The sequence below is a fragment of the Prorops nasuta genome, unplaced genomic scaffold, assembly GCF_024137725.1.
Source record: "Prorops nasuta isolate Cenicafe-Biocafe unplaced genomic scaffold, Cenicafe_Pnas_1.2 PNAS00027, whole genome shotgun sequence".
Lineage (NCBI taxonomy): Eukaryota > Metazoa > Arthropoda > Insecta > Hymenoptera > Bethylidae > Prorops > Prorops nasuta.
Window position 1 is genome coordinate 656,394 of NW_027116824.1, and position 24,152 is coordinate 680,545.

At 37.4% G+C, this 24,152-nt stretch overlaps 1 protein-coding gene across 11 annotated transcripts in view; it reads left to right on the top strand.

The window, feature by feature from the left end:
• LOC136782616 (uncharacterized) overlaps positions 1 to 24,152 on the top strand; it is a 95,294-nt gene that overhangs the window by 37,298 nt on the left and 33,844 nt on the right. For 2 of the 11 annotated variants that reach the window (XR_010824137.1, XR_010824141.1), the window contains 11 exons: positions 11,869 to 11,997; positions 12,674 to 12,776; positions 16,647 to 16,664; positions 18,862 to 19,086; positions 19,194 to 19,354; positions 19,417 to 19,628; positions 19,721 to 19,925; positions 21,514 to 21,703; positions 22,261 to 22,396; positions 22,492 to 22,822; positions 22,914 to 23,117. Coding sequence is in view for 1 of the 11 variants with exons in the window: in XM_066742159.1 (XP_066598256.1) it covers positions 11,869 to 11,997; positions 12,614 to 12,616; positions 12,674 to 12,776; positions 14,865 to 14,963; positions 18,862 to 19,086; positions 19,194 to 19,354; positions 19,417 to 19,628; positions 19,721 to 19,925; positions 20,511 to 20,525; positions 21,514 to 21,703; positions 22,261 to 22,396; positions 22,492 to 22,822; positions 22,914 to 23,117 (2,013 nt within the window). In the remaining 10 variants the exon portion in view is untranslated. Of the gene's footprint in view, positions 1 to 1,335; positions 2,968 to 3,902; positions 3,907 to 10,429; positions 10,892 to 11,868; positions 11,998 to 12,613; positions 12,617 to 12,673; positions 12,777 to 14,864; positions 14,964 to 16,646; positions 16,665 to 18,861; positions 19,087 to 19,193; positions 19,355 to 19,416; positions 19,629 to 19,720; positions 19,926 to 20,510; positions 20,526 to 21,513; positions 21,704 to 22,260; positions 22,397 to 22,491; positions 22,823 to 22,913; positions 23,118 to 23,643; positions 23,800 to 23,926; positions 24,055 to 24,152 lie in introns of those variants that run through there. The other 9 variants (XM_066742159.1, XR_010824142.1, XR_010824143.1 and 6 more) reach the window with 9 other exon arrangements.

The following is a 24,152-nucleotide window of genomic DNA, read 5'->3' on the forward strand; positions in this document are numbered from 1 at the left end:
TTTACATTGCGATGCTGTAAAAACCACTCCAAATCAACGAACAGTTTTTATCGAGTCACCTTGATTCACTCTTATTAGCTGATTAACAGTGGAAGCGCAGTGGTTTAATTAAGTAAAAACAGATCACGTCTCGTAAATTGAATCCCTATGTGCAACAGGCTGGAGGTAGTTATAATACGTAGCTGGTTTTGCTCACGAACATCTTACGTTACGCAATCGACCTGCAACTGTGTGGGACCAGCGTGTGTTGTGAATTCCATTTTATTGCTGCAGTCAGCTTAGTCCCCCCCCCCTCCCTCCTCCCTCACTTCTTTCCACTCTTCATCTTTCCGCCCGTTCGCTTGGCAACCGGCCCAATACGATCCAAGATCGAAATAGTTCAATTTACATAACGGTATGCGCCCACCCATGCTCATTTTTTTCTTCAATTTTTCCCCTATGATCCTCACTGAACAATCTTCCAGAACGAACTGGCTTATTTTTTTTGTCAGCTTCTCTACTTTGATTAATCTTGCAGCTTTTAATGCGATAGCGAGATTGAATATAACTGGAGGAGAAGGAGAAAAAACTACTAAGAAAAAAAAAGTAGAATTGTGACTCGATTGTAGCAACATTGCACGTGGTATCGTTTTAAGGTGTGTCGAGTGGTAAAAATCACTTTAGTTTATATATATATATATATATATATATATATATATATTTTTACATGAATTCTTGGATAATTTCTACATCCTTACAAGGCAAAATAAAGCTTTCAAAAAAATTCACGAGCATCTACGGATTATATGTATGAAACTTTCGAAACATTCCTTTCAGTAGATTCATGCCTTTCTGGTCAGACACGCTTGAACATCTTCGACAAGCCAAATTTTGCTTTACAACCGCATTCTATTCGTTGTTTGCTTGAAAAAATATTTTATTCTATATTATCGTTATTCAATTGTTTCCGAATATCTCTCCGTCAAAAAGAATAAAAAACACGTAGAAAAATTAGTTGCTCTCAATATTATACACAATTATAAAAATGGACCGCGAGAGATTCATTGACCGAGAAAAAACTGCACTTTTCTGCATGAGCCAAAGCTACGTTATTTCACCCGAGTAATCGCCTTATTTGCTTTCCTCGTCGTAAAAAGTTGGCTCCGGTTTGTTTATCTATCAGGTTTACGTTAGGACGGGTAATCGCTGCTTTTAGTGCGGTGCGACACACGAGTATGAATTTAATTCTGTACTACTGGGAGCGCAAGGTTGTTTCTGGCTGGAGGAAAATAACGGATACGCAAGGTGGATGCGGGCGATTGGTGGAATGGAAGGAAGGTCGTCGACTGGATCGGGTGGATTAATTGGACGAGTTGACCCAGTGCGTCAGAGCGAATGTAAACACAGCGTGGATGTGTCGAGTCGAGCCTGAATAGTGCACGGAGTCGCACAGCGTTGAGCGCGATTCGCGGAGGATACCGTACACGTGCTACGTAAATAAAATAAAGTAGTGGAGTTGGTGGATGTCGAGATTGGAATAGGAGGTGGAAATGGAAAATGGGCAAGAGGGGTGCGCGCGTTACTATTATAAAATTGGTGATTCATTGAACGAGGTCACTGGTGCTTGTATAGCAGAGTCCTCCTCTCCTGCGTGTCCGAACTTGTATCAATCTCCGAAGCGCCGAGCCAGCACCGCAGGCATCAGCCCGCCAGGCACTACGGCACTAGGCAGTCAGTAGTAGAGTCGCTGTTCTTGACCCCGCTGGGGAGGAGCCGTACCGCACCGTCACACCGTGTCAGTCGTGTGCGCAAGCAACCGAGCATTCTCCGAATTCTAAGCATTCTTTCCACCATTGATACAATTACCCTTCGATCGTGCCACCCTGCTATTCTCACTTTCGCGCGACAATCGACGAATTTATTGCCACTCGAGGCCTCGTTGATCCTATTACGCTATTCTACACAGCCCATCAGAACTATTCACACTGCGTTTGAAGAAAAACAACTGCTCGCGACCGTCCAAGTGGAGGCTTCCGAGTAAACTTGTAAATATTTACCAGCGTTCGGGCTCGAATTTCTTTGTTGGAATTTCGTTAAGCGCGCAGAGATTCTCGCAACGAGTTTTTCGGGGTAAATAAAGACGCGTGGGAAAAAATTGTTGTCGGGTTTCTAATTCGTGTAGTAATTTATACGTGTACATGTTGTCACTGCGGTGTAATGTAATACGTTCTGTCGAATTGAATACTTGCACGGCAGAGACAGTGTAGATTATAGTATTGGTTTACTCGCGATCTCGCAGTGCCGCGAGACTGTTTGCTTGCATTGAAAATTGAATTTGGCGTATCTGATGGTTGGATCGTTCCGCTGGAAGGAAAGCGAGCGCCTCGTGCACGTTTCCGTTTGCTGCTTATGTAAATAGAGGGGGGGAGGGGGGCGTGCGCAAAGAAAAGTGGAAAGGACAATTGTCGAGGGCACGTTACTGTGCGGTGTAATATGCCCTAATTGTCAGTTACATATTGTGTGTGTCGTGGGTTACGCACAGTCACGAGTAATTGGCTCTCAGTGATGTAATTAGTGATAGCTAAGCGCTACATTCCGCCTCGAAGCTACAACGAGGAAGAACCGAACGCCAGTCAACCTACGGCCAACTCTCGATAATCAATCATTTTCCACAATTTTCCGGACGTTCTCGCCAAAACAACACAACGTTCACCACCCTGGGAAATCTTTGGTCGCGCGTGAAAGTGGCTTTCCAGAATTAATAATAAAACTATATTTTTTATAAATTACTAAAAATGCGGACGAATATTAGTGCTACACTCGAGTGAGCGTGGTGGGAGGAGAAAATAAATAAATAAATAAGAGAAGGACGAGTCCAGTGCGGAGAAAAGTGAAGTGAAAAAATGGCGAAGGGAAAATCAAAGGAAAAACAGTCTATGAAGACGACGTGTTGCGGGTGTACTCGGTCCAGGAACAGCGACGTCATAAGTAAATAACTTTCGCGTTATTTGTCTTCAATTTATTCTATATACTATGAAATATCCATTTATCACTCTCGGCCGTTAATTTACACATACGAGCGTTCGTATGCGTTTAAAATTGAATCTTTTCAATTCGGGTGGGGCTCATTCGCGTTACCGCGGAACCTCCAGGTTTTTTCTGACCGGTTTCAATTACGCAATCCGATTATCGTTCTATTGTCTCTCACACGTACATGCGCGTGTATTGGTGCACGCGAATAAAAATATAACGTTTCGTCCTTTCTATAATTTCAGTATAACTTTAATCAATAATTGTTTACTTACAGCTTTGACTCCATACTTCAGGGATCGTTCAACAATATTTAATTGAACAAACTCGCACGAAAGTAAACAAATAGGATTGCAGCGCGAATAAACGATATAAATAATTTTATTTTATTTTATTTTATTTTATTTTATTTTTTATAGGAGAAATGAGGCGAAGGTTATCAATGTTAATGGGTGATACGAAGCCAGGATGATTAATTTTGCAAAAGCGATGATTTTCCAAGGAGAGTCTTCTATTGGCTTTTCAACGGGACGCGCTTTTAACATTGTGCTTTAATAACGTCAAGGAGAATCGGATTATCGTGAATGGAAGTTGAATATGCATTAGGGCCGTGTACAGCGACCTTAATTTCTGGCGGAAGTGCACTGTAAAGTGTAAATATGAGCAGCGCTGGATAGCGCGTAGCCTTGAACTATCGCGCTTCCTGAGAGAGCTGAAAATCACAATTACACGCTCCACTTGGCTCTCGCGCTGCTATATATATGTGCAGTCATCAAACGAGCCACCCAATATACCTCACGTGCGAGCCATTCGAATGCTCGGTCCTCAAGTCTTTTGCACTTTTTTCTGCTTCTTTGCCTCTCAAGGCCAAAGCCTATTTATTTTATGACGTCATAAAAGATAAACGACCCTAATTATGACACAAAAAGCTTCCATTTTACTGCTAATTATTCCCAACCTGTCTATTCAGCTCGCTAATACACGATTGACACTGATCTTGGTTTTATATAGAAATTTAGTTATAAAAAGAATATCGCGAGGATTCTTCTCGTATTACGATATGTGTCTGCTTCGATTATTCAATCCATGAGCCATGACGTAACCAGTAAACAGCATCCTCGAGATTATGGAGCGTGGAGTCTTCCCACTCGTATTTGGTCAGATTTGTAATTTCACTGATTTTAACAATTGGTTTGGCATGCTTTTTTATTTTCTTTGGTTTTCTCGAGTCACGCCTGTTTATAAGTTAGTGTAATTGGATAGATGAGAGTGAATGTGAGTTTAATGGTAAATATCGTTTCAGTTATCGAGAACGGTTTTTTATTATATTGTGATAGATTTTTGCTAGAATATGGATTATCAGGCAAAGTAAAAAAAAATGAAAATGGATAATTATAACTTGGAAAAGTCGTTTTCCTTTTGTGTTCTCTTTTAGAGTATTTAAATTTCTAATTAAAATTGTCAGGTCGAGGAAACGTTAAGTTTTAATATCTTTCTTTCAGACGTTTTATCGTATAATTATATAGAATTTTTACATTAAATTTGTCAATTGATAAGTAATTTCGGGAGTAATTTAAAATCCTTTTCTTGAATAAGGACAGTTAACGCAAGCCTCGGTGAATCTGAAACAGAAAAACTATATATACATCTTAAAATAGATATATAAGGCTAGAATAATTTACTATTATTATACTAAAAGATTTTTAAAAAAAATTATTGCGAGCAAAATAAGCTAAAATAAAGGATAATATTTCTTAATTTTTATATTTTATTTTCCAACTGTAGGTTTTCTCACTAATTATGGTAATTACTCTGGCATTAGAAACCATAATTTTTGCAATTTTTTTGAATGAATGAAACGAGGAGATCACTTCAACTACATTTTATTATAAAATCAATATAATAAAATTTCAATTGAAGACAAAATATTTTCATTTAACAAAATATACAAATTAATTTAACTCCACGTGTCTTCGGTATAAATAAGCTTTATATAAATATTATCAAAGTTAACACAAGTTCGCATCGAATCTATCGAGCTCTAATACCACCTCACCACATAGAAGCCTAAGTCACAGAAAAAATTAATTTCTCCCTATTCAAAGTTGCGGTTGAGTCAATCTCAACGATATTATTAAATTAATTTTTGTTAGTGATAACCAAACCGGAAGAGTTGTATCGATAAGTAAGTTCCGTTTCACGCATATAGCATTCATAATCTCTCAGAAATATCAATAAATTTCTGGAATATTACAAGGTCTCGTTTTCATATTAAAATAAATGACTGAAAGATCAAAGTAAAATTACCATCAACAAATTTACTCTATTTCCTAATTACACAAACCGTACAAGCAGAAATGCTTCAAATTTCAAACAAAGAAGAATATAATTCTATACATATTCGTTCGAAACATTGTACAATCTTGATGGATAAATTATTGGAGCAAATCGTGCAATTTTTGTCCAACACCAATGAGAATCTCAGCAAACACATGTACAACTCGTAATGGAATTATCCAGCTTCGAGATACAACACGATGAAGGATAAAAATACTTTTAGACGAGGATCGAATCTGTCATTGCTAAAACCGAATGATGCGCAAATACTCGCTCGGTAATTCTGCGATCGTAGTCATCAAGTCCAGATTATGCGCTCATAGACGATTATAAACTAATTTTTGATAGGAAATGATGTCACAGTCTTATCTGCTGTCCCTCCGCGTCACCTTGGTCTCGCATAGGTCTCGTTTACTTGACCCAGTACACTCACACCACCGCTTTTATTAATAGCTCCAAACTATCGTCCATTTTATCTGCGATTATACAAAAACAACTGCAACAAATTTATTTTCCCGCCAATTTTTTTCCACACCGTTTCCAAGAATTATTCTATTTTTTTCGCCATAAAAATTAAGAGATACGATCGTTTTACGAGCCAATTCTCAAGAGGAAATGAAATCATAAGCTTATCTAGTGTTCCTGTATGAGATCTTCAGCTGTCATCGGTCACGTTCACTTGACCCAATGCGCATAATGACATTAGTTGCGTTATCTTGCTTGTAGCTATAAAAAAGTTAACCGCTTGCCGAATTTTTTTGTGCCTCCCTCTTTATCTCTTAGGTTCAAAGTAAACATTCTTAGCTCTACCTGATTTGTTTCGCTACGTTATATATGTGTACTGCGTCTTTGAAAATTGAGATGATTTTAAGACGTTCCAAAGTGGATTGGTACCACTACAGTCTTGTAGATACCGATTATCTCTTGATGACCTTGACTGCATACATGAACAATTAATTTTTTATAATTATAATTACTGCCCTGATAACTCAAATATCCTCGCGACATTCTTATAGAACGTTCCCACTAGGATGTCCACACGTCCAATAGACATACATATGTTCCCTGAACATCTTGTGCTATTAGAGTGTTAAAAATCATCAATGGCCACAAATGTAGATCTTAAATTTTTTACCGAATTTTTATTATTTTTTTTTTGTTGCGAATCCCTATTAATAGAGAAAATTATTACTTTGTAATAGAAGAGAAAGAATAAAGTAATTTTGTTTCTATACCATAAAATATCATAGAAGATTGACTTAAGAGTTTTGCATATACTTGTAGATCCTTTGTTCTCGTTCCTCTCATAAGAACAAACACATTTTTCTCTAAAATATAATTGGATAATTTCTCGTAATATTGACAAGCAAATTAATTCTACAATCATCCAGCATTTCGACCAATGATAATGGGCTCTTATCGCTTCAACTCGAGTTGACCCGATGAACGTGCAAAAAGGGTGAAAAAAAGCAACGAAATCGAAAGCGCGATTATTGGCAGGATTTAGCGTAGTTTCCTCGCACGATTGGCGCCATGAATGATAGAATCAACACGGACGTTATTCTTATTATACAATAGACGGCCGGGGGCTTATCGAGTATCGGAAGCTCTAAGCGCGATACATTCAATGTTATTTTTAACTATGATTATTTTACGTACAACTGTACTCGCGTCCTTATTCCTCTTTTCGCGCTGCAACAGCTGTGTCGTAAGATCATAAAAACCTGAGGAATGCAGCTGCTAATACGCCAGAATCTACGCAGTTCTTCGCGATCGTGCTGAATTTTTGCAAAATTCCAAATCACGTGCTGCAGTGTACCCAACTATATTCTAGGAAAATACAAACAGCCGAGTATAAATATCTTTGGAATTATCTTCGTATTATCTCGCTGAGACAGGCCAAACATTGCTGCTCTTCATCTTCGCCAGAATTTTCTTCTCTTCCTTTCTGAATTTTAGTGACGTAAGCACATTGTACGTGTGGATTTTATTGCAATTGGATATAAAATACAAATATATAAAATTTGCCAGGCCACGTTTCGTTACAACGGATCGAACATTGCTTCTCTTCGTCTTCGCCTCTCAGTGACGTAAGCACGCCGCGTGGGGAGTGTATTTCAATCGGACATAAAATACGTAATATAGAAGACAGTCGGTTGACTCGAGCTAAAGGGATGATTTCACGCAGTGCTTGTGATTTTGAGAATGGAATTTGTTGTAAGGTAAACTTTAAAATTATGCAAATCGAGTAAGCGCGGAGCGTCGTCCTATATCGTGGTTCTGGTCGACAAGCGATGTGGCCTATTCTCGCTCGTGACGCTCTATCTTAACAACTGCACTCAACTCAACGAGACTCATCTCGTTCTAGCAGGCGTAGCAGAGCATATTCGGATACACAACAAGTATCTAGGCCACTGCCTATAAGCTCTCAAACACGCCCCGATCGAACCTCAACATTTTACCTAATTGATAGTCGGAAAAGCTTTCATCTTTCAATCGTTTTCTTTATACTTGTATCCAACTGCTTTAGTTTCCAACTCAATTTGCATCTATTTTTATCCTCCATTTATCATAATCTGCTCAATACTACTTTTTCTATCACCAATATGTCTGTCTGTAAATCAATTTCTAGGCAGATTTCAGCCATGTAATAGCGTATAAATTTTTGGCAAAATTACAATTTTATATCTACTTCAGCAAAATTTTTGTTCGATTAACAATTTCAATTTACAAAAAAAAAAAAAAAATAAAAGTAGATTGCAAACTTGTCTATAATTGTTGTTGTAGTTTTTACACAATTTTTTACAGTCTGCTTATCAATTCTTAATTAAGAGACTCGAAGGTCCTCGCTGCAGTGTATATGAAATTGTTTCTCTTCAAGGTGGGAAACGTTAATGTTTCCTATTTCATTTTATTTGTGGATTTGATAAGATCGCTTGGATGCAAATACACCGTAGCGTCTCAATTAACGAAATTACATTTGCAACCACTGTTCCTCGCAAATTGTTTCTCCGAGGAGGAAACTTATTGTTTCCTATTGCGCTTTGTTCGTGGATTTAATAAGGTCGCTAAGATGCGCATACATTATAGCGTCTCAATTAACAAAGTTACATCTTCAACAACTGTGCCTCGACAATCTGCACGGCTCATTTGAGCTCATGGTATTATCTCGGGCTTGATGAACTCTTTCGATAATTCTCGATTGACTTTTTCCATCGATAACCGACACGTAAACAAAACGATGATTACGAGTTCGATCTGGGCAGAGAAAATTATTTGGATGTTAAAAGTGTTCTATGGAAAAATTTTTGATTTTTAATGAGTTAAGAATAATAGGAGGGAGGGAATTTTTCTAAAATTTTGTCGAACAAAAAATGAAATGTTGAGACATGCTCACGCGCAACAGGATGATTGCATTATTTATTTTTTATAATTGTCGTAGATCCTACTATGTGATTATCATCAGTTTCTGTTTACGTTTCGCAATTCTTGAAAATATTCGTAAACGAGACACTTTTTGATTCTGATTTTGTGTATTTTGGAAACGACTGGAAAATCTGCCTAGAAACTAGACGTTTGCCTATACATTAGACATGCTTCGTGTTGTTGTTTGTGAATTCAATGGTCCGACCAAGGGATTGACCTTGAAATAATTGGCACTACTCGTGTCACTTGTATCACGATATACACTCACACAATTATCGTTGTTTATTCATAACGTTTAACGATGGGTTAATTCGAAGCCCTATTTTATCAATGATCGATCATCGCTAAAGATAACAATAAAATCGTCTTGGCCGGCACGCGCCACTTCATCTTCCTCGTATATTTTTATTTGTCTTCTAAGAAGAATTTTAATTCGCTAATTAACTACGATCGACTCATTAAGATTTCAATGAACAGCAATTTTTTGCTTTTCTCATTATTCACCACTTTACTACTTCTTTCCTAGTCTTTTAATTAAGCTCTAAGCATTCCAGTAGGATGAACTCGGTCCAATCCATCAAATTCTCCTTCTGATGACATCTCTTTCGGGACAAGCATCGATTAACTTCTTACTTCCTCCTTCTTTATACTCGTTAAAGTCAACTTAAACTCTCCTCGATCATTCTTTATCCTATGCTGTTGAATAGTGATTATTGGAAAAGACCTCGTCTCACAAGGGATCATCGTTTTTTAATCCTTGGTTCATCCTCTGGGTCATAAACTACCCAAACTTACTAATTAAAAAAAGACTCGGTCCATTTGTCTACGTTCCTCAATTTTTTTACTAACTTTAAATTCAAGTTTACCAAACCCAACCATTTATTTTATCAAAGTATAACATTTACAGATTACATACTAATTTTTAAAAGTGAAAAATTTAATTTCGTCTTCATACTATATATATATATTTGTATTTAGAGTCTTAAACAGTTTGGTATCAATTTCGTATAATAGAAGTGTGTCAAGTATGGGATTAAAGTCAACCGAAACTCATCTCGATCATATTGATTTAACCTTGTTGAACAGTGATTTCCGGAAAAGATGAGGCGATCATCGATTCTCCTCAAAATCTAAAAAACTAAATACGAGACGTGTCCAGGGATACACCAATGAAGATACAGCAAATACTCAAACCTGAATCTCCCCGGAGAATCCCCGAAGAAAAAACTATTACGTCCATAAATCGCACATGGTTTCTTGAAAAGTCAGCTATAAAAATGTATCGTGTGGTTTTTTAATATCTCCTCCGAGATAAGTAATCAGCGCAAGAGAAAAAATACCGTAAGATTAGAATTTCACAATTCGAGTGGTTCGTGTAGTTTTATCGTCATTGTACGTTCCGGATTTATGGGAGATTTTTTCGTTTGCCTGGGCGCTAAAACGCAGCGTGCATAACGCGTTTGGTAGTTGGAGGACTGGATTAGCTTTTACGAGTACGTGGGCTGCTTACGAATTTGTGGGCCGGTCCGTTTGCGCGCGGACGTCAATTGGATAATTGTGCCCGCGCATTCCTGAAATACCTGATAACGAGGAGCGATCGTGGTCAGATTCTCTCAGTCGGCTTGAAAATTTTATACAACTCGTATCTCCCGCTCGTCGCTTTGACTCCGTCGAGAAAACTCACCGTACACGTTGAAACTTGTCGTTCAAGGTCACCCGTCATCCCAACCACGAACGATCCACCGTGTTTTTCGTTTTCTCGGAAAAATGCCGAAGACTGAGAATCAACGTGGGTAAAGTGACCCCGGTGACCCAACCTCAAGGCCGTGCAGTGTTTTCATCGAGGAATCGGAATTGTCGCGTCGTGGCTAATTTTTCAAATCCTACGAGAGATAATGTAAACATAATTGGAAAGAGTGTGGCGTAGGCTTGATAAGAGGAGAGGATGCTATAAACTGCGAAGCTTAAACGTTCCCGAAATAGAACGAGAAGCGTACGGTTTGAAATAAGCTTTCAGTTCGGCACGCAAAACTCTCTGTTCTGTGTTTAGACTTGGTTCGAGTGTATCGTGGTGTTCGTTCGAGAGCGAGGCTGAAAGGAAGTGGCCGGTGGTCGACAGGTAGTCGATGACTGACAGCGGGACTTGACTCGCATTATTATCGATTTTTACTTTTTTCTACTATTTCTTCTTTTTCGCCCTTCGAATCTCAATAGTCCAATCGATAAATCTATTCGAGTGGCTTCGAGTGATTTCATTAATACGTTTACGTCTTATCGTCCATTCAACGTTTGTGTGTCACGTCAAAGTTTTGTACTCGTGTTGAAAAAAAAACCTGCTACAAAGATTTACTCGGAAACGTTTTTCTTTGTTCGTTTTAACTCTAACGATAAAAAACACAATAACACTTTCTTATATACTGCTTCTTTATTATCACTATGTTTTTTCTTTGTTATTGTACACAGCTTTTCTAGTACCTTTCGCGTTTGTCGATCAATATTTTGGTTTTTCCGTACAATAGCGTTACGACTCTCACTGCGAGGTTTTTTTTTTTGTCGATCGGTGAAAACCTCGATGAACTTTTGTTTACCTTTTTTTCGAGTGCTCTATTATAGCAATAATACTGACAATGGGTTCATTCTTTTATATATATTTGGATTGTTTTTCGTTCACTGGGAGATTTTTGTCTAGATAGCATAGTGAAGGAAGAATGTTAGTTTATTTTCTTTGCCAGTGCACTAAAAATAGTCTTCCACAAGACACGTATCACGGCCACGCGGTACGCTGCAACATTTTTCTTCAAAACCTGAACGTTTTCTTTCTTTTTTTTTTTTTTTTGAAGAATCAACGTAGAGTTTTGTCCCGAGAAGAAAGGCAGAATTTGTTACTTTTCGTTGGACAAAGTCGCGTATAACGGATATAGAGGGGGGGGGGGGGGGGAGGAAGCGTCATGCCGTTGAAGGATGAAAAACCCGGAGTCCTCGCGTGGACCACGGCTGGCGTGGCGATGAAAGAATTAGTTGGTGTATTGCGAGATGAAAGGGAGTGAACTAAAAAGATTGTAATTGGTATTCTTTTTTTGTCCCGTTAATTGACAGGCGAGGACCCGATGCTCAGCGACCAACAGCAGTACCGTTACATGACTGTTGACGATATGAAATCCATGGGGGATGATTCCATGCGTGTCAACGTTACCGACGATGAAAGGGACAATCGACATTCCGGAGGTAAGTCTGTACATACACACATATATACGAACGCAAGCTTTTCCGAGAAAGAAAATTTTCACGTGCAAGAATTTTCTTCGACTCATTCTCGTAACTTGATGAAACTCGCCTTGGATTTGTGAAATATATATTTTAAAAAACAAGGTCATTTAAAAAAATACTTTATTTAACTTTTTATTTGTTCTTTTTTTTTGTATATTTTTTATCATACTAAAGCTACGAGTTTCGAAACGAAATAAATAATGTTAATTTACAGTCTTTTCAATTACAACCCTTTTAAATACCACACCATTCTTTCTCGATATTCACTTATCTCGCGTCTATTTTTATCGAGCTATCCGCCAACTATGAAAATTTAAAAACGAGTATCACGTTGGATCTTTCGACTCGCCTACAACTATTTTTATACCTTGTACCCACCGTGCAAAATCTTTAAAGCATTCAACCTGATTGACACAATTGATACGAGCAATCTAGCAATATTTTATATTTATCATTATTTCATCAGGACTATTCCAGTCTTCTCCTCTTCATCTCGTAAATGCTTCTCAAGCATATATCTCGAAGGAAAAAACATTGTCGTGCATAGTTTCACGCGCGGCTTGCTCGGTCCAAGCACGTCACGTATTATGGCAGGCTTGTATAGATAATGTGTTTTAAATGATATTAATTCCAGCAGCAATAACCGATATCATGACCAAGGAGCACTATCAGCGCACCAATGCAGCCAATCTCAAACCGGATAACGTGGACATCCATCGACATCCAATCCACGTGGGGTATGCACGTTTCTCTTACCACATTAAAAACTCTCTCTGTACTTTTATTCATCCTCGCGAAAACTTAAAGCTGTACGATTCGCTGTTTACTATCAACAATTTCCAGTTCACAGGGCCCATTGCGCCAGAATTCGAATAAATTTCACGAATTTGTACAATTGCGATAAAAATATTGAAAAAGTTCCTTGACTATAAAGCTTCGGTTCGGACAATTTTTTCCCTGAAATAATTTCTGCGGTAAAAATTCAATTCTAATACGTCGCTTTCTGGATTAGTAAGAATTTTGTAACACTCGTGTGGTAATTTGTTAACGTTAGAAAAGAAATAGTAGAGTTCGAGTGGTTGTAAATATTTAGTGTATAAACATGCTCGTGTGACCTTAGAATTTATACAAGATTATTTTCAGTTTCGTATACAACGCGTTTGAGCATGTTCCTTTGATCAATTGTACAATGCAATGGCCATTGGCTTGAAAGATGAACCAATAATGTTGTGTATTATAGTGTGATATAGAGTGACTTGGCGTGTGAAGGATTCCCGCTCTTATTAACCCTTGTGCCTGCACTGTGATTGCAATTTTTCAATTATCTTCTCGTATTCTTATTTGCAGTTTTTTTTTCTCTAACTCCTAACAGTCTCGACTGGCCACGTTTCGCCAGAAATTGCAAAAGTACAGTTGGAACCGAATAATCTCATTACTAATCCACTAATTTTCTTGAAAATATTCTTTATGACATTGTCACTACATGAAAATGTACATGTAACAATTCTCACAACTTTCAATCACACTATATATGTAGATTATCGACACCATAATCATCGTCATTATTATTATCATCGTTCATCATTAGGGTGTCACTCGTTTCATCATTTCAGTCATTTTCGCTTCGATTCAGATTCGCGTTGTTCCATTTTTTTGGACGAATTAGTTTAAAGGGCTGGATCGCCACGTTGAGTGGCTTCGCAGCCCTCGATTAAGAACAATGATTTTTTTCACCTTCAAATTAATTTCAATGCTGTTTTTCGAAGGTGTATTAATGCGAGTGTCAGCTTCATCGTTTTGGTTCGTCATATTTTTTTCATTCCCGCTTAATGGAGAATGTTAATCTGTTTTGTTACTCGATATATACTAACACGAATGCACAGTAGGTTTACTCTTAGAATTCGGTAATCATGAGACGAACGAATTTTATTTTGAGAAGCGAGTTTGGTACAGTAGTGTTAGAAGCGGTCGTGTAGTAGTAGTAGTATGTAGTAGTAGCGCACGAAATGAATGTAGATTCAGCACGATATGCTTATATATATATATATATATATATATATATATATATATAGTGGGTGTAGTTTTCGCACTGACTCTTTTCAAACTGGACAATACTTTTCCTTTCTACTATTAAATTACAAGAATTTCGTATCTTTATCCTTAAATTCCATTTGACTCTGCAATAATAATTTTTGTTTAATTGCAAATTTGTCGAAAGGTCAAATAATGGCAATATCGTCAAATAGACGTTAAAAAAATTGTCACTTATAAAATATACTTTCACTCTATCGCTATTTTTATTTAACTTTTTGCGAAAATTGCTTTTTTATTCCAATGCAATAAAGAAAACTATCATGCGATTGAATAAAACTATAATAATCCAACATGGGAATTCGCAAAAAATTTAACACAAAAATTCTTCTCTTTCCTATTTTTTTTTTTTGTCACGATCACTTTTCCCAATGCTGGTCTCTGGGCACACACACACAAACTGTATAAATATATTATCTTACTACAGCACTGTGATGAAATAGAATCAATTGAGCCAAATAACTGTATTTGTTTCTTTCAAGAAAATCAGACCACAAAAAAATACTGTAAAATTTATATTTCATATTGAAAGAATCAAAGAACAAATATATTTATTGCGATTCAATGTGGTTTGGCTCGGTGCATGCGCAGTCGGAAAAAATAGACGGTGTACGTCGACGTCGATTATCTTTTGCACGAATGTAAAAAGCAAATTGAATCGAAGGAAAGGAAGGAAAGAAATTTTGAAAAAAAAAGCATGTAGCACGGCAAGTGAGAGTCATCGATAATCAAAGACGGTTTTGTTCCGAGATCAGCTCGTGTCTAGAGCCCTTAAACACATCGCTGGCAGCCCTTGGTACCGTACTAAAAGGACAAGGAATGTGGAGGGACAGGTACACCAATATAATCCGTTTATTAATTTCCTTCTACCAGCTCCGGTAATTCTTCGACCGGAGCGACAAACCAAAATATCAACTAGTCTCTTCTCTTTCTAAATATATATATATATATAAATATAGTAAACGTATCTAATCACTACAATTAAGCAACGATCTAAATTTCGATACACGCTACCTTATTTAATACACTATATTAATCAATCGAAATTAATATCACGGAGCTTTACTCTTTATTCAATTTACCGATAATTTTATGACTTTCCGCTTGGAAAATCCAAAACCAAAGACTTTGATCCAGTCTTTGATTTGGTTACACGAATGTTTTATTTATCCACAATTCGAATAAATAACAAAGGGGACGTTGGTCACTAATACAAGCTTACGTATGTATATTTTTACATAATTCTTCGATTAATCAATTACTATCGACTGTGATATAGATACTAGCCTGATATTAATACCAACTCGATTAATATATTCAATAACAAATTATTGTATTAACAAAAGCGTTGATGCGATGGATTTAAAGTTGCTGGACTTTTCCAGCAGGGAGGAAATTTCGTAAAGCATGTTTTCAGGATCTTTGTTCCTTCCAGTTTGGATTAGAAAAATCCAGAGTTACGAGGATAAGGTTGCAGCATAGCCGCTTTTACGATTCATAGTACCGTCGTCGTATGGCGTATAGTGGTAGTCCAGTAGTTTCCTTGCTACCCCCCCCCCCCCCCCTACTCTGCTACTGCTGCTGCTGCTCGCGCTAAGTTTATTAATTTCGAATAATTCCCCGATTTTGATTAATTTAATTAATTATTTTACCAGTCACCATGGTTACGATCCGACGTTCATCGATCGACGGATGTAAACGCGTTTGAGTATCAACGTCTGCACCGTTGTGACCTTGAAAAAAAATATTGTTCCTCCACGACTTTATTACGAATTTCCAGCCCACGGCGTCGGGGATCGTGCACGTTTTACATCCGAGAGACTCGATTAATTTCGGACAGTAATCGTTGATGCGGATAAAAAAAATTGATTGGAATATAAACGTTGCTTCGAATATTCGCAATAAAATATTTTACTTTGTCTTGATAAATGTTACCCCAATCGAAGCCAATTTCATTCAAACGAATTAAATTGAATTTAGCGCGATGTAATATTTTTTAAAACTGAGTAAAATGTTCCTTCGTCGATACTCGAGGCAAGAATTATTCTAATCAAATATTTCTTTTTTTATCCCTGTGTGGTAGTACCTTTATCGCTATATATGTATCGCCCATCGAAGTGTGAGTGAATCCGGCCAAAATCTCCACTATAATACATAATGATTATTGCTGTATAAATCGGTGCCGATTTTCTGTGACCGATCGTTTTGCGAAACGAGACGTGCAAATATTCTCAGCGTATCTCTCTCCGATACGTTTGATGGAAATTTTGCAAAGTCGAGTTTGTGTAATTCGAGATGTACATGCACCCTGTTACATCGATCGTTCTCCATTTCTCTGCCTCTTTGCCTCTTCGACTTAGATATATTTGTTGTACCCCCCCCCCCCCCCCCCTCCATTATCCTCCTCACTATCATCCCTCCGTTAAACGTATGAAAAGAACGAATGACAAATATATACTAACGGGATTTTATTTTGTTTCCGATCCGCTCTGTTATTTTATTTGCGCTACTCGCAGAATTCCACAGTGGAAAAAGTAAGTGATCCTCTTTTGAATCTTAGCTTCTGCCAGTTGCCACCTTGTTTCACTATGCTCTTCATTTTTATTTCAATAGGCATATGTTTATAACAGGCTCACCTATTGTACACTTGTCCTTCGCTGCACCGTCTCTCTTGTACTAGTTATACTGGCTCTAGTGTCAATATATATCCCCCCCCCCTCCCCCCTTTAGCTGGCATATTGCAATGAATACACACAAAAAGCTTACCTCATATGGCAGAAATGTCTCGATATCGCGCTTCGACAATAAGGCCAAGGCTCCTGTTATATATGTGGCACTCGAATAAAGTGTAGAAATTTTATAAACAAAATATGATGTATTCATTGTATTGTAGTATTACGTATTATTTTTTTTTTTTTTCGTTAACCGTAGAGCATAGTTAGAGCTTCAGATAGATACCTATAGATAGAGAATTAACTATATATATATTTCAGCTAAATCGTTGTTATTCATTGATTAATTATATATATAAAACTATATATTGCCATGCATCGCTATTTCATAGTAATATATGCAGCTGATTGTTATAATTATTATAAGTGTTATTTCTTTCATTTTTTCATACTATGCATATATCGGCTGTCGTGAAACAATGTATATTTCTACATGGCTATAATTTATTATTTACAGCTACAAATCATGAGATTTTTATTTATTTTTTTTTTAAGTATCGAACGCCTCATCCACTTCGTACCATTTATCGAGAGAAAAACCCTGTCACTTATAATTTAGTATTTTATATATAATTAAAACAGATACTGCCACTATACACGCACATACCAAACGAAGGAAGTTTAAAAATGTTAATTTTTTCTATCATTTCTCAAATGATTTTTGCAAGTAACATTCAATCGCTAACGATGTACTATTAAGATTTTTAAACTCGTCCTATTTTACCTGTAAATATTTTTTTTCTCAATTTGTACCACACACATTTGTATATATAAAAAAGGGGCTCGACAAAAAAATCCGATTCACGCACACATCACTTGGTAATGTAAACCATCCTGAACGCGCAGTTTCACGCATTTTCTGAACATAGCAAAATCAACGCTCCGTCTAAATAAAATGTGTTTATTTGTTAGACTAAAACACGATAGCCGTCTCACTATCATTTGTGAGGTTAACAGTGTGATTAATATTAACAATGAAGATTTGCGCAGTACGACAAAAAAATAGTGAGAGGTTCATGGTCGAAACAGCCACGGCTTGTAAACCACTTTCCTCACGCGTAACGCGCGCTGCTAGTGTACTTACAATCTGCAATAATTTTAACGGAGAAAGGATATACGCAACGCACAACTCAAAGCTTTCTTTTTAAATAACTTTTAACTAGTTCGAAAGGTCAATCGGTTAATTCGTCCTTCGAGGCGTCAATTCGAGTTTAATTCCTGATAAATAAAAGAAGTGAATAAATATATTATATATACAAGATGTTGCACTCAATTTTGACCCAGAAGAAGCACGTAATGATTCATTCATCCTCGGTAACTACAAAAGGTATCAGATTTTTGTATAAAATCTCTTTGGATATAAATATAGAAAGAGGAATAAGAAATTTTATATGAAAAAATTTCTTATCTCGTATATTTACAATGGCGAATAAATTTTTGGGTCCTTCTAAGGCGAATCAAGTGAACATCCTGTAAACAGGACGAGAGGCCCTTATACTATGTCCCAGAGTTGGAAAATAAAAAATCATGAATTTTTGTAATTGAAAAAAATATCGTTTTTTTTATATAAGACTTTTCTAGATGCAAACGTAGAAGAGTTTCTAAAAATACCTGCAACAAACATTGATAATTCATATAATTATATCGAGAAAAATGTTTCAACTAACGAACAATTTTTCACTACAACAATAAACAAACTTGTTTAATGTTACAAATAAATTTATTGTTGCGATGAAATATTATTCTTTACGCGGAACATTTTTTTCAGTCTGTACACAAAGATACCAGTGTTCTTAACGTCTATGCTCTGGGGCAGCGTCTCAAGTGCCTCATCCTGTGTAATATAAATGAACCGAGCGAATAATGGATTGTACCTTTTGAGCTGTAGCGTAGAAATGTTGTAATATGCGGATAAGCTGCGGTAGGTGGTTGAACGGATAAAAATTGAATTTGGTTTGTGTTTTGTACTAATAGAAATTGATTTGATGCATTACGACAGCTTTCTGGTGTCGTTTCTGGTGGATGCAAGAGGAGGAGCGATGCGTGGTTGTAGACACAGTGGTGTACGAGTCATCGTGCCACCCCGCAAGGCTGCAATGCCAATGCGAGTTACCTGCAGATACCTCAGAAGAGACAAACTGGCCAATCCCCCACCTCTTATGGAAGGAGAGGCACTGGCCAGCCGCATCTTGGAGCTTGGTCCTGTTGGGGCTAAATTCTTAGGGTACTACAGTTTAATTATTTCACTATTCTTCTTTCGTCAGGATATGCATAGTTTACAGGGGTAAGAAAGAGCTTAATAAATAATAATGATGATTTTGATGACAACAGTCCCGTCATCATAGAAGTGCCACACTTTGCATCTCTGAGAGGGAAAGAGAGAGAAATTGTGATTCTTCGGTCGGACAATGGAGAGACCTGGCGAGAACACACTCTGGACGCCAGCGAGGAGGCTGTCCAGGATGTCCTTAACGAGAGCTTTGAGGGAGAAGGTTCGTTGCTCTTTTATTATTATTCATGCAACCACTTTTCTGATTTTCTTTCTGCTTTACAGAGTTAAGCCAGCTGGAGGACCTCCAAACGTCTCGCATCGTAAGGATCTTGACCGTGGACTTTCCACACTACTTTGCAGTCTTGTCAAGAATCAGGCAAGAAGTTCACGCGGTTGGACCGGAAGGAGGCACAGTTTCGTCATCCGCCGTACCACAAGTTCAAGCAATCTTCCCACCAGCTGCTCTTACAAAGAAAATCAGAGTTGGTTTGCAAGTACGTTCGGGGAATTGATCTCAAGAAATATATTTATAAGCTATTTTCGTCGATGGGACCTGTTTATACATACGTATGGATTGTTCATCCAGGCACATCCTATACCTGCTGATCTGGTAGCGAAGCTCCTTGGTAACCGAGTGGCAGTTTCTCCAATTGTAACTGTCGAGCCAAGACGAAGAAAATTCCACAAACCTATTACCTTAACGATTCCAGTACCCCAGGCTGCGAACAAAGGAATGATCAATCAATACTCGGGCGACGCACCTACTCTCAGACTCCTCTGTAGCATCACTGGTAATATTTGCTTGCACGTAATACTGTAGGCACCAGGGTACCGTCTTACTGGAGAATCTCTTTTTACCTCAAGCTAACCATCTCTTTAGGTTACGCCTCTTGATCGATACACGTATACGAGAATCAAAAGTAGCTTAATTCTTAGAGTGGACCATTTTCGATTACTTGAGTCTTTATCGTAGATCTAGGCGTTGAGTGGTAGATGGTGCTTTTTGCTAAATTTCGTAGAAACCTTGACTAATCTACTAGTGCAGATAATGTAAATTAAGATGCGTACATTTTTGTCACTTTGAGTATACTTGTTTTCGTTTAAGTAAGCAAGCATCTTTTCTCTTTATAATTTAGTAGAGTATTATACGTACTACGTTTTCGATCATCGCCTGTAATGTTCAAAAGACTGGGTTGAAAAGGATGTAGAGATAGATTCAAGACGTTTTTTTCTGCAACACTTGGAAATTCCCAGTGTTCTAATAGAGATTTAAAAGGGAGATGGTACATAGTTAAATGTTTGATAGAAACAAGTTGAGTACTATTGTTGTATACATATCTTGTTGTGATTCATTGTTAATGCTTGCATATTGTTAGGATTGAGTCATTTAGGTATGGATTATCAATTAAAGTAGATCAAGTTTTACTACCTAGGTCATTGTAAGCGTTAACTTAACAGTTTTTATTTCAGCACATACGTTTGATTGGTAATATCGCTTCGATACTAGACTTTTTATCCGAATGTAGTTACTATTAACTCTTAATTCGAATGACGTAACGTTGAATCGTAAAATGTAGCTTTGCTGAATTCAACATTTCAAGACTGATAAAGAGTAGCGCCTTACTCCGATTGCTTTTGAACCGTAAATATTTTTCTTTTCTCAATTCCTTTTAGAGAGTTATTCTATTACCTAACTAAATTCTGCAACAGTGTATAATTTGTAATATTGTTTCTCGTGGAATATTAACTACAGCATTTGCATTGTAAATATACCTTATGAAAAGTTAAGAGCTTAAACGCGGTTTACACTTTTATATATTATTTTTATTACATGACACAAATTCCGCGCACCCTTTCCAAATCCTAATGGATGGTACTTTACTGTTTCGCAAGCATTATTCTTGAGACCACAAATTTAAATTTTTACTTTATTTTTACACTGAAATAAAGCACGTATTAACAGTGCACGCGCTGTGACCGATATTAAATACGAATAAAATGCTCAGCTGTATACTGCTTTGCTAATAAACTTCAATCGCCTACAGTATAACAGTATTATAAAGAAATAGCAAAGTTTAGCATTAGTAACGTAGAAGCTTAATTTCTACAGAAAAGGGAAAATGGTTTCGAGTCTCTCATTTCTTTTTATTGCCAACATCAGTCTAATATATTCCATATTATACATTATATTAAATTAGCGAATGTTTCCATTTGAAGCATGTACATCAAATTTGTACTGAACATCTTTCTCCTCCAACGCTGATCTGTACTTAATTTCGGTCGGATTAAATCACATACCTATCACTTTTGTCACTCGCATATCTTGCAGTGCAGACATATTTTAATAATGTTATTGCAATTGGTATGTATGTCGTTCAGGGGGTCAGTCCCGGGCCGTCTGGGAAGATGTCACAGGATCTACTCCACTCACATTTGTCAAGGACTGCGTCTCCTTCACCACTACGGTATCAGCAAGATTCTGGCTCATGGATTGTAGAAACATCTCTGAGGCTACCAAAATGGCCACTGAACTCTACACTCATGCAACTCATGTGCCTTTCATGGCCAAGTACGTTAATTGCACTTTTTTATGATCATAGAATTTTGTTATTATTTGTAAACACGTTGTACAGGCTCCTCCAATTAAAACGTTCCAGAACATAATTACAGATAAATGTATATCTCTATAACCACTATAATTATGAGAATTTTGCATCACTTCTTTCCAAATGCAAATAAGACGTTTCAAAAATGTCTTATGCAAAGTTTTAATATTTCTTACAATTGTCAAGATGCGTCTGTATGCAACTATGCTCTGGGACTTTTTAACAAGTGGACCCTGTACACCAAGGAACTAGCTCATAAAAATTATTCAGATTCTATGTAAAGCTCTCACTACTAGTACGTGCTTAAACGCCCGTGACATTTATGATATCACTGCAGAACCAGTTGTAGCGATGTATCAGTTTCATTGAAATAGACAAACTATGACGTGTCGTTCAAATCGCAATTGGTCGATGACTTCTTTGATCAGTATTAGAACGAGTTTAAAAATAATCAAGAAATTATCATATTTGTACAATTTTAATCACTCTTACTAATGTTTTTCTTTTCACTTTCTTAAAGATTCGTCGTATTTGCCAAAAGAGTGGATCCATTGGAAGCAAGACTACGCGTATTCTGCATGACGGATGATAAAGAGGACAAAACACTGGAGCATCAAGAACACTTCACAGAAGTTGCCAAGAGTAGAGATGTAGAGGTAATTTTTTTTTTTCAATTAAACGTTCTCTTGAAATTGATCTCGAGTGAAAAATCCACGAGCATTCGAGTCATGTCTGCTGTATTGATTTCTAGGTTTTGGAGGGCAAAACGCAATATATGGAGTTCTCTGGTAATCTCGTGCCTGTGTTGAAGAGCGGCGAACAGCTTCAATTGCCGTTTAGAGCCTTCAAGGAGAACAGAGTTCCATTCACCGTAAGAGTGAAGGATTTGGACGCTGCGGATCCAATGGGTCGTATCATTTTTATGTGCGAGCCTAAAGTTCCAAAAGGCGAACCGCCCCAAACACCAATCTGTACGCTTAATATAATGTTACCAGAAAAGATCTCCCCAGAAACGGCCGTGTCCGAACTGGATTTACTAGAACTATCAAAGAATTATAGTTTCCTCCGGGACGGTGGTATCAGTGAGTATTCTTATACCGTTTACCATGGAATAACTGAGAATTCTTCTGAAAAAGCAGAGAGCACTTTATTAATCGTCATAAATTCTTCCAGGCCGTCCTGATGCTATACACAGAGCGACCATTCGTTTAACAGATATAGCCAATTTATTGGACAAAGACTGGGAGAAATTGGCAGAGGAGCTTAATATTCCTCCTAACGATATATCCATAATCAAGCAAGAATACCCCAACAAACCTGCACAACAAGCAGCCGCTATGTTCAAGCTTTGGCAGAATTATGGCAACAAAGCTACAGGTGAGAACTCCTCTGCCTTCTTATGCAATGTCATGCAGAAGAGAGACAAAGCGAAGAGACGAAAGAGGCTCGAGAAGATACAATAAAAATAGATTTCGCAAAGGAGTGTAAGTTTAAACATAAATCGATTAGCATATATCGGAGTCTCTGGATATTATGAAGTATATTCGACCGAGAAGCGCGTAATGTCCAAAAACATGAATGACCGCCGGCTATAAAAGTCCGGATTGCATTTCGAATGTAAAAAACCAGTTCTTTGGTAAGGTCAAGTAAATAGGCACGCGCAGTCAGGTTTGACTCAGTCCGGTGGAATCTCTGCAGTAACGTAGCTGATGACCTCACCATGCATTATTATACCTGACATAAGAAACACGCACACACACATATGTGCTCCATCCCTCTCTGTCTCCATGTCCCACTCTTCCTCGCTCACTCGTTCAGTCACTCACACCAATCACTAGGGACGCGTATCAACAATGCGTGTAGCGATGTTACAGCAATCGAAAGAATTAAGAAACAGAAGCGCAGTATACAACACACAGTCGCGCAGCCAACTCCTCCAGTAAACAGTGATCCCTCTTGTATTCCTCCTTGCCACTTTTTTGCTCCAAGCGCTACATTACCGTAATTAACATACTCTTACGAAATAGTTTCAATGTTAATTAACGGTCCTAAATAACAGGTTCTTTTTATTCCATTATTATTCGCGTTATTGTAATTTTCTATTTTAATTTATAATCATCGCCTTTGAATGTAAATGGTAATTTATAATCGGTGTTTAGTTTTTAAATTAACCAATCGCTTTTCAGTTCGAAAATGTTCGTAACTGTGTATCAGGCGTATGAAAATCCAGCAACAAATTCTTACATCAGTGAGCTTCATTTGGTTTATAAAAGAACCTCTTGTTCTCATGAACCACATACCACGACACATCCAGGTTTGTAGTTCATTCCTGCACCCAGGAAAATTATGGCTCCGATATATGATATAATCGTAGCGCGGTTTTTGTGCCACTAAGCGCACTCTCTTCTGTGA